This window comes from Phodopus roborovskii, unplaced genomic scaffold (assembly GCF_943737965.1).
Source record: "Phodopus roborovskii unplaced genomic scaffold, PHOROB, whole genome shotgun sequence".
NCBI lineage: Eukaryota > Metazoa > Chordata > Mammalia > Rodentia > Cricetidae > Phodopus > Phodopus roborovskii.
Genome location: NW_026126433.1, coordinates 43627301 through 43639212, shown reverse-complemented (window position 1 = coordinate 43639212; position 11912 = coordinate 43627301). Strand labels below are relative to the sequence as shown.

General features: G+C 36.9%; 1 protein-coding gene across 1 annotated transcript; it reads left to right on the top strand.

Moving 5' to 3' along the window:
- Window positions 1-8654: 8654 nt before the first annotated feature.
- On the top strand, window positions 8655-9544 carry LOC127223289 (olfactory receptor 10J1-like). The gene is given in 2 exon segments (XM_051185767.1): window positions 8655-9488; window positions 9491-9544. Coding segments are annotated over 2 exon segments (888 nt in total).
- The last annotated feature ends 2368 nt before the right edge of the window (window positions 9545-11912 follow it).

Below are 11912 nucleotides of genomic sequence, written 5' to 3'. Positions count from 1 at the left end.
AGCAATCACATTTCCTGCCAAACTGCTTATCATACCTTGCAGCATTATATCTAGGTTGTATATAACACACTCAGGCACTATGAAAGTTGGCCACACTTGCTCCTTACTACCAGCTTGATTTCTTCATGTCCAATGACTCGAGTTTGTGTTATCTTTAGCAAAGGTGACTTACTATAAGTACTGAAAAGAAACTAAGAACAATTTCAATGTTCTGAATAAATTTGGTTCATGAGACACCACTGGTCAACAAATTGAAAAGATAACCTACACTTTGTAATAGGCTCCTTGTTTGATAGACTATGGAGTCTGGGAGAGGTATAATTCCCACATATATGGTACAGGTAACTCTATTTAAACTTGTATGTATGTACTTTAGGAAGCTTCTTTAATTCTGGGTTGTCATGTGCATTTTCCAAGATCTTTAGTATTAGTTGTCTAATCATCGTAACCCCTTGTTTATCACTCTCTTTGGTGGCATGAACCTGGGAGGGCAGGACCTAAAAATGAGGTGTAAGACTAAAGTCTTACACAGTAGCCAACTTTATTCAGAACATCAGACAATTTATACTCAGGGGGTTAAGACAAGTAAGGTGTTCGATCACAGGACAATTCACAAGTGGTAAAAACATGGTTTTCCGTAGAGGCATATGAATAACAGAAGCTGAAGTAAATTCACTGCTATCCACTATACATGGGCGGGGAAGAAAAGCAAAACTCATTCCAAGAACAACCCATGTGATGGAGGATCAGAAGTTATAAGACTCTTGTCTTGTTTACCTGGAGTTCTCTCACAAGGTCTCAGAAATCTCCTCACACTTCTTCATTCCTGGACCATGCTCCTACCCACCATACTTTATCCTGCACTCCACATCCTCTTCCCTACTTAACTCTTCCTGGCCCATTATTCTAGTTCTCCACTTGATAACACCTATGTTACACTATTCTACCTCCCTGGGAATCTCACTACTATATAGCCATTTTCCAATTTCTTGACTTCTACAGGTACTCTAATTTAAACACACATATATTTTTGTGTACATTCTTTTTTTGTGAGAAACTATACTAGAAAGAGAAGGTAGAAGGAAAGGGAAAAGAGGTAAAAGGACACAGAAACAGATGAAGGACAGAAGAAAAGACAGGGAAGTCCTGTCTGCCCCAGGAGAACAACAGGAAAGAGAGCACATTTAACTTTTTGTTATTACTTTTTTTTTTTTTTACATGCTGAACACAATTTCCCCTCCTTCTCTCCTCCCAGTCCTTCTTGCCCACTTTCCCTATGCTCCCTCACCCATTCCTCATTGCTGTTCAGAAAATGGCAGGCCTCCCATGGATATCAACTAAACATGACATATCAAGTTGCAGTAGGACTAGGCACCTCCTGTTGTATTAAGGTTGGACAAGGCAACTCAGTATGAGGAATAAGGTTGCCAAAGCCAGCAAAATTGTTAGAGACAGCACCTGCCTCCGTTTTCAGGAGTTCTACAAGAAGATCCAGCTATATAACTGTAACATCTATTACAGAGTGCCTAGATCAATTCTACGCAGGCTACCTGGTTCAGTCTCTGGGATTCCTTATGAATGCAGGTTAGTTGGTTCTGTGGGTTTTCTTGTGGTGTCCTTGACCCCTCTTGCTCCGGCAATCCTTCCTACCTCTCTTCTGAATGATTCTACAAGCTCAGCCTAATGGTGGACTGTGGGTCTCTGCACCTGTTTCCATCAGTTGCTGGGTAAAGCCTCTCTGATGACAAAATGAGCTAGGCTCCAATGGAATATCATTAGGCACCATTACATTAATTTTTTGCCAGTCATGTTTGGTTCTATCCTAACTCTCTGGGATATACAGCACTCCAGGCATTTTAAGAGACATATTTTAAGATATAGGTATTACCACAAACCAAAATTTAGGTTGTTTGTTTGTTGTTAATTTGTTTCATTTTATTTTTCATGGAAAGAGCCTAAAAGTGGCTATATAAAAGTGGCAATGAGGGTACCTGGCATCCAGATCTTGGTTTCTGAATATGATGCAAAGAAAGATGCTATATTTCCTTGTAGGGATGACTTAATGAAGGGCCAGAGCAGGGAATACACATAAAGAGGCTAAAACTCCTCTTGGTGTGGAATATAAACAAGCACTCAAATGACAGGTCCAAATAAAGTCTAAGGTAAGCTGAAGCCATTCTCACTGGATAGTTCTGTTTTGATTTGAGCATCATTGTGAAGAAATGTTAGGAACATCTAATGCTGTTTCAAACAGCTGGTATCACAGCATCTCACATGCAATCCCAGGAAAGAATTGGTGAAGTAGAACTCACCAAGGAAAGAACAGGAGGCTGAAAAATTAATAAAAGATAGAATATAATCCTAATATACCACACTACAAATTAAACACAAAAAAATTATACACTGATTTTAAAAAATACATGCATAAAATGAGCATATATCATGGTTATGCAAAATAATGTACACCTCATTAAGAAATATTCACTAAAGAATTTAGGAGTAAGTGACACAGTGGTTTTGACTTTTAAGTGAGTTGAATATATATATATATATATATATATATATATATATATATATATATGATACTGATGAAGATAGAATAAAAGTGGAGAGGATGACAAAACAGCAAATCCAAAACAATTCAAATAATTGAGATATCTGGGTAGAAGATTATTTAAGTGGTTTTATTCTACTCTATCTAGAATCCTTCACAAAGCCTCAAATTGTAACTTTAAGATATTCTCTCCACCCAAAACTACAAAAAATATAAAAAGGTATTTTCACAAGAAAAGGCTAAACAGGAAAGGCTGGGTATCCCAACCCCTGAACATTCCCAATAGAGGTTTATCTTCAAACTTGGGATAGTTCCTAAGAAATTAGCTGTGAGATATTGTATTTTTTTCATTTGTTTTATTTTACATGTGTTCTTGGATTCTGGAAGCATATGGCATCTGTCTGATCAGCTAATTAATGCTAACTATGTTTTTTATTACAAAAAATGTCTGGTTTCCCTCTGCTGTGGCATCTAGATGTTGCCAACCAATAATAGGATCCCTGACATCAAAGCTCAAGGCTCCCATGTTAGCAGCATTTATAAGTTTTATCATGCATGGTTGGGAATATCATGTATGCTCTGTGATGTCACTGGGAAAGGTCACCTGGGAGTTCATGTTAAAATTCTCCTGGACTGCCTATGAACCACTTTTAATTGGTTTAATTCTGTATTCTTGTTTTACTCTCAGCCATAAATGGGAGTGTAATGACTTTTCTGTCACCTTCCTGAGAGTGTTCCGAAAACCCTAGTCAATGGATTGGATAGATGGTTTAGTGAATAAAGAGAAATCTGCTGCCAAGGCTGATAAACACATATGCCATAGCACATACAACCACCCCAACATGATAGAAAGAAAAATAGACAAAAAGATAGATGATAGATAGAAAGATAGATAGATGATAGATAGTAGATGATATATAGAGAAATAAATAATAGATGATAGATAGATGATAGATGTCAAACTAAATAACAGAACCTAGACAAAACATTGAAGCAAATGAAGAACCTGTACCAACATACACAAAAATGCTTCTTAATTTAGTGCAATTTCAAAAGCCTAATTCTAAAATTTGTGTTAAAACCTACAGTTCAGTCAGGAAAAATAAAATAAGATAATCTCCTTGATAAAATTTATTATGAAATTATATCTGTAAAGACTGTAGAATGTTGGTAAGGGGGTGAAACTGACTAGTGTAACAATGTATAGTGTTTAAGCTGGCCTGTGCTTACACAGAGTTTTTCAGAGATTTGTGAGAGATACCGAGATGTAGAGCAGTGAGAAAGAGGGAGTACTTCAGGAAAAGGGACCTGGTTAACCAGTCACCCACTTAAAACGAATTTGAATCTCCATCTCTTACCACACATAACAATTAACTCTGGATATATTTATTTATGAAAATACATAAAATTAACATGATTTATAATAAATTAAAAGAAAATATCATGATATTGAAAAGGGCAATTTTTCTCATAGCAATAAAGGAAGTACAAAATATAACACACAACAATATGTCTGGCTATACTAAATGAGTGTGTGCTCAATAAAACCCACCATAAAGAAAATCAAAAGGCGGGGGAGGAGTAGGAGAAGAAAAGGGGGGAACTGTGGTGGGAATGTAAAATAAATTAATAAATTTAATTTTTAAAAAGTACAAAAAATAAAGGCATAATGTGAGAGCAAATGCTCAGGATAAATAATGAGGATGGGAATTAAAATACTTGAAACATTGTAATTTCTGGAAATATCCCTAGTATTGGCATTTTTTAAAAAAAGGTGTTTCAACTCATAAGCTATAGTGCCATCCAAGAAATTAAAATATAACATTGAATTTTTAAAAGACTCAAGCCTTAGTGAGCCATATACATATATTTTGGCTGTTTCATCAAAAATACATATGGTGAACAATGACCTATTATTTAGGCATTCATACACGTATAACAATGGCAGTAATTGCTTACAATCAAAATAAACATAATGCAGACTGTGGGTACCACTGCAGCAGTGAGAGGTTCTGGAACCAGAAGACATGGAGACAGGAAGAAACCCTGGAAGTGCAGCTTCCTAGGTGAGCTGAGTGACAGGTTTCCAAATGTTTGTTTTACTGCCATGCTTTTCATCTTACATGTTTTAAATGCAGTGCTCTGTAAGTACCATTGTTACATTAATATTACAAATGTGTTTATAAATGAAACAAACAAACACAAAGAAATAACTAGTACAGAAGCCAAGCCTACTAGCAGACAAGTACACTTATGTACAAATCACTTCTTGCCTTCTTGCCCACTAAACCAAAGTGTTGCTTGCTCATTATCTGTCTTTTAATGTAGGCCATTAACTCTAGACTAGCTTCATTTTGTTCTCTGTGTCTCTGTCTGTTTCTGCCTCTGTCTCTCATATCTCTGTCTATGTCTCTTTCTCCGTGTGTGTGTGTGTGTGTGTGTGTGTGTGTGTGTGTGTGTGCATGTATGTATGTGTGTTCAAAGAGACCAGTGGCATTGGATCCTCATGGGGCCAGAGTTACAGATGATGAGCCTTTTGGCATAGGTGCTGGCAACTGAACTCATGTCCTCTAGAAGAAGGTACACACTCTCAGCTACTGAGTCATCTGTCTATCCCCCAATATTTCATTTCATTCATCTTTGAATGTATTGCAATAAGAGCAAATGCCAGTAACATGTTTTGCATTTGCTATGCACTGTTAATTTTATAATTCCCTACTTTTAAAGGTTACCACAAATTCAATGGATAAAGAAGCCTATGTAAGACAAAAGGGAAACTATTGCACACTGGGGCACTTTTCAGGTTTACAATATATTAAGACCACTATGTATGTATGTATGTATGTATGTATTTAACAAAATATACAAGGTTAACTCAGAGGAAAAGCAGTATAGTTCAATTAGGAGACATATGCCAGAGAAAATTCAGAGTCTCTCTCGGGAAATAAAAGACTTGGACTTGGGACAGGGAATCAAGGTTGATGAAAACCCCAAACTATGCTCAAGAGTCCCAGTGTGTTTATCCAGGGTCTGCTGGGCCTGGAGTGATGTCCAGAGAAAGTTGTTTTGATAATCTGTTCTTGTAGCATCCCACAGAATATTATGCTATAATTGTTATCTCTAATTTTGATTCCCACTAGATAAGAAAGGAAAGGAGAAAGAAGAAAGCAAAAGAAAGAGAGAAAGAAAGAGAGAGAGAGGAAGGGAGGGAGAGAGGGAGGAAGGGGGGAAGGGAGGAAGGGAGGAAGGAGACATAGTCGAGGATGACTATTTTCATTTAAACAGGCAAAAAGAAAAAGAAAAAGAAAAACATCTAGCATGGATCAGAGTTCTTGTCTATGTGAGGATTGCAGTTTCCTGGAATCTAAGACTTTCATCTAGATCTCACTGGGATTTTGTAACCATGGTTTTCTAAGGCTCAACTGTATAAAAATAGAATATTTATTTAAATAAAATAAAACCTGACAAATAAGCCACATTTTTGTATACTTGCAATGAAAGCTGCCTCAAAGTTCACAGCACACAATGCTACGGAGTCTGGTAAACATGTCCTTCATATAACGAGATCCCCTGGTATCTGACGCTCCCCTGTCCCAAGGTGACTCTTGGGGTGCTTAGGGAAGAGCATCCCAAATGCCTGGGAGTTGTTCCTTGGAGAACCTATCTTGGGCATCAAAATCTCCTTCTTTAGATGGAAGCAACATCTCATACTCAAAGAGTCCCACCCCTGTGCCTTTCATTCCACCTCCATCCTGGGACTGACTCCCAACCACACTCAAGACTCCTTATGACACCATGTGTAAATGTTTGTGAACCATGGTCACATCTCCAGTCTCTGCCCTTGTTATTCTGTTGAGACACGGACTCACAGGAAGAGAAGTAAGTGAAATTTGAGATGTGGCATCAGTGGTTAACACGATGTCATATGAGAGATAAAATAAACATAAAGGTTTATTGTAAATGGTCTTAGTGGAGGATAGTGGTATCTGTGAATGTTTGGTTTACCTCTTTACTATTTTATGTATTATTTTAAAAGATCTCACATTCTGTTAATTGCAATAAATCAGGATTTCCCAGGATACATATTCAATCTTAGTTTTAAAAAAATGTGACTGAGAGAGTATCCCTTGCTCCAAATGATATAACAGACTTCGAAGATTCCCCCATGGAAGGCCTCAACCCTCCTTAGGAAGCACAAAGGGGATGGATGGGCAATAGAAGTGGGATAGGGAGAAAGGGGGATGATAGAACAAGGATTGACATGTAAAACAAGCTTGTTTCAAATTTAAATAAAAAATATTATCATAAAAAATAAATAAGCAAAAAATAAAAAAAAACAAACAAACAACCGAATGTGACTCTGCCATGCTCTTTCCTGTATTTCAACAATTCATATTCCAGGAAGACACAGTTTATAAAGGTGTATAAAGAGTGTTTATAGTGACTTGCCACACTACACACATCAGGATCAAAGAACTTTCCATATCAAGAAATGTTCTGTGGCACCTAACACAAAATTTATTTTGTTTGCAACCTCATCTGATTTCTTCCATGTCATGCCTGCAGGAGCTGAATCCAAACTTCTTTCTTTTTTTTAATCTTTTTGGAGTTTTCCTTTTTGAAAAGTGACTTGTTCATGAAAAATGAAAACTTAAACATTTTAAAAGCACTAAAGAATTACCTTTGAAATTTACCCAACAGTAAATTGTTTTGTAGTGTGTTCTAATTGTTTTAATTCCAGAAAAAAACATACTTTTGGAAAAAAATTCTATCGTTGGGTTACTGAATTAATTATTTTAAAACTAACCTCTCATAATTATATGTTTGGTAGTAATAGAGATGATAAAGGCTACTGGAAAAGGTGCACTACCAGTTTATCTTCTAATTACATGTTTATAATTAGGTATTTCTGGACAGTGTTTTAATGACATAACTTGAATGTTAAATTGTAACCCAATTATTTATTTGCTTGTTGCTGTCATGGCATAGACATGAGGGAAAAGCGAGACAGAGGTTAAAACACTATGCCTTCATGAAGAAAATGTCACTGCAGCGCTTTGGCTTTCTGCTTCCTAGTGGGCAATTTCTGTCCTGGAACAATGATTTATTATGATTTTTCAAGGAGACATTCATGTCCTGCACTGCAGTGGTCACACAGTGGTTACAGAGTGGGAATTTATGGTCCCTGTCTAGCTGCGATGGTGAGAGATGCATGATGCAGTTTTGTGCGGTGGGAGGAACAAGCAAAATGACTCAGAAGACTTAGTCTAATCCTTTGATGTCTATGTGAATGTGGTCAATTCCCTAAACAAAACAGAGATGATCTCAGATTCCTCATCTCAAAAGAATCAGCAATCTTGTCTTCATACTTCACAAGACAGCAATGAAATGATATAATATGTGTGAGTATCTTTTGTGATTTCCAAAGCACAATAAGATGCTGACAATGCATAAGTTAAATATAGTAAAACATTCTCTGCTACCCACATATGCAAGGACACAAAGGTGGGCCTAGGGTGGAGAACAATTTCGCAGAGAACATGGCTTGCTTAGTTTTGAAGAATGAGTGGCATCTAGCAAAGAGAAACAGAGCAGCTTCAATAGGAGCATCAGAGTCAAGGGAACAGAATGAAAAAGCAGTCTGTAAGCGCATTAGCCACTATTCCATGCAACCTTAGATGTTCAGAAATAAGTAGGTAGTACAGCATCCAGAACTCTATATGACAGCATATTCAATGTTTTAAAGGTTCTAACTTATATTTACAGTATAATGTTATGATGCTATTATCACTACATCCCTATAAGGAATGTAAAATTTGTCTAAAGAATGCTAAGCCCTTACCCAAAATATGACAACACATGACAGAAGAAGCAAATGATTTACAGGATTCAACTCCAAAAATCCATGTAGTTTCTTCATACTGAGGATACTGAACCATTCCCCCAGGATCTACTTCTCAAAGAAACAGATAGGGATGGGAATATAAATAAAAAGAAGCCTGTGGTAGATCAAGAACAAAAAAAATCTCCTTGCCTACCAATATCACCCTTTTTGGTTTCACCAATATTTTTTTCCTTCTTAGATAGCATATATGATATAATGAAGAAACAGAATCACACTTTGGTGAGTGAGTTCACTTTCCAGGGTTTCTCTAACTTCCATGAGCACCAGCTCACCCTCTTCGTTGTGTTCCTGGCACTGTACATATTAACCCTGGCAGGTAATGTCATCATCGTGACCATCATCAGTCTTGATCGTCACCTTCACACTCCCATGTACTTCTTCCTCAGCATGTTGTCAGTTTCAGAGACGGTGTACACACTTGTCATTATACCAAGAATGCTCTTGAACCTTGTTGGCCTGAGTCAGTGCATTTCCTTGGCCGGTTGTGCCACTCAGATGTTCTTCTTTGTCACATTGGCTATCAACAACTGCTTCTTGCTCACGGCCATGGGATATGACCGCTATGTGGCTATTTGCAACCCTTTGAGGTACTCAGTCATCATGAACAAGAGAGTGTGCCTCCAGCTGGTGTGGGGAGCCTGTAGCATTGGTTTAATTGTAGCAATGATACAAGTCCCAGCTGTGTTCAGGCTGCCCTTCTGTACCACCAAGGTGGCTCACTTCTTCTGTGACATCCGACCTGTGATGAAACTTTCCTGCATCGACACCACTGCCAATGAGATCCTGACTTTGATCATAAGTGTGTTGGTGATCTTGATCCCCATGAGCTTGGTTTTTATCTCCTACATCCTCATCATCTCCACCATCCTCAAGATTGCCTCTGCTGAGGGTAGGAAGAAGGCCTTTGCCACCTGTGCCTCTCATATAACAGTGGTCGTCATCCACTATGGCTGTGCCTCCATTGCCTACCTCAAACCCAAATCAGAGAACACCAGGGATGAGGACCAGCTGATCTCTGTGACCTACACTGTCATCACACCTCTCCTGAACCCTGTGGTATACACCTTAAGGAACAAAGAAGTTAAGGATGCTTTGTGGAGGGTCATGTGCAATAAACTTCCCTGATAGTTTAGACCCATTTCAAACAGGGTCACTGATTGATTCCTGGATCCTCTAGGAATTCTCAAGGAAGACATGGAAACATTTCCACAGAGTTAGCATTCATGAATATATTAAGCTGTGAATGAGTAACAGGAAGTTAGAACAAAGGATCCACAAATTCAACCTCTTGAGAAGGGGAGACACAAGAAAGGACATGTCTCACAGGAGAACAGCCATAAAACACTAATATTGGGAAGTACATCTGTCATCTGGAATGAGATCAGGAGAGCAGAAAGAATTAATGATGGGAGGCCAGCTATGAGGCAGGGATAAAGGTATTTTCAGTACATTCTGCAATACTCTTGGGGGAGACATAGGTTTCCATTTACCCATGTAGAACATATAAGTGGAGCACATTACTGTCCTTTATGGAAAATTTATAGCCTTTTGCTTCTTTGACACCACAAATAAAATGGATACTAGAGTTTAGCATATTTAAAAGTTAGCAGGCCATCAACTGGTCTCTGTTTTTCATGGAAGCTCCAGGTTATATAATTTGGAAGTTGATGTTTTCAGGGTCATAGGAGAAAAGTATCTTTGGAAAATCCTCAAAAACTATTTAGTTAAAAAAAAAAAGTGGCAACAGCACTCATATAAGCCCTTATCTCATGAAAATGTACAGCCTACAGATAACTAATGCCTAGTGACTTGGTTTTCAGACTGCATCTTTATGGGGTTCTATGATGTGTATCAATTAATGGAAATACTGCATGCTATATCAGCATCTACTCAGGCAAGGCATTCTTCTATGCATTTTGAGACACCAAGCTGAAGCAGCTCTCCTTTTAGGACCTATTTAATAATATCCCTAAAAATATCAGTCCCTGGATCCCTCCCTTCTAAACCCAGACATTTTGATATGACCATATGACCATCATGAGTATTTCTTATGCTCCCTACATGGACAGTAATGTAAAATGTCTAGCAAATGATTTTTTACCTACAAACAATCATAGCTGGATTGTTCAACATAGTGGTTAATGTTTCATTTGATCCAGGTGGTATGTTTCTCAAAGACCATATATGTTCTTTAACTTAAAAGCTTTACTCAAATATTTTAATTTGTCAAATAACTCAAAAAAGCTTGATCTTAGAGCTATACTTTTGGGGGGATTCATAGTGAAATCCAAGAGAACCCAAAATGAATTTATTCTGTAACTATTAATTGATGACTTTTTCATTTACTCAATAAATGAAAATTTATTCTTTCTTGTCCCTTCAACACCGTCATAGATTATCTATATTTGTAAACTACATCAATCACTTATAAGTGAAGGCAGCAGTTTTTAGAAATCATCAGAAGTCATGAAAACATGAACATATATTCTTTTATGGTTATGTATGCACTTATATGCATGCATATATGTATACTTAATCATATATAACATGTGAATGAATGTTTCAATTTTTCTGATTCTCATCTGTAAAAATTATATCAAAAAATCTTGTCAAACACATAAAATGATAATGATAAAAATCATTTGGAAGTGAGAAAACAGCGACAGATATTTTCTATTATTGTTTCATTTCTAAAACAGCTGTATTCCCCATAAACTGAACCATTCTTTTTGCAGAATAGGTTACTAATCTGTGCTCTGTTTTACCATGGAGTGTAGTACGAATCAACTTGCACTAAAATAAATACACTACAGGAAATAGTAATATATATTAACATTACTATAACTGTTATTAGCAAGCATCATCAACATGTTCTTAGCTCTTCAAATGTTCCTACTAAATTTTCTATTCCCAGCTTCCTTCCACATATTCTTAGTCCTAATTATTATTATATTAATACTTTCATTAAGTTTGTAGCTCACACATCTTGGTCCTTTATGAAAAAAATATCTTCCAAATCTTTCATTTCTATCCTTTGATAGCAATTTCAGTAGTTTGTGCATGTCCTCTTGCTACATATCAGTTTTCCTTGACCTATTTCAGTGAATTCCAAGGTGTTTCTAATGACCCTAATATGAACTATATGTTATATCCCGAATATCTCATAAGTGCAGAGCCTCTGTACCTGTGTACCTAGACACATTTACAAATAGAGATACGTTCACAGAACAGTACTTAATCTTCTGTCATTCATTCAGGTCAAGTCTGTGTTTCCCATTTAAGTCTATTCTCTTCTATTGTATCTATCTCAATAGTATTTATTAATAGAGACTACATGTTTTGACTAAATACTCAGAATGGATAGTTGGTCAATTTTCAACTGATGTCAGTGCCAAAGTCCAGTATAAGATTATATTTACAGTATGCTGAAACAAAATTAAAATCTTATTTTTT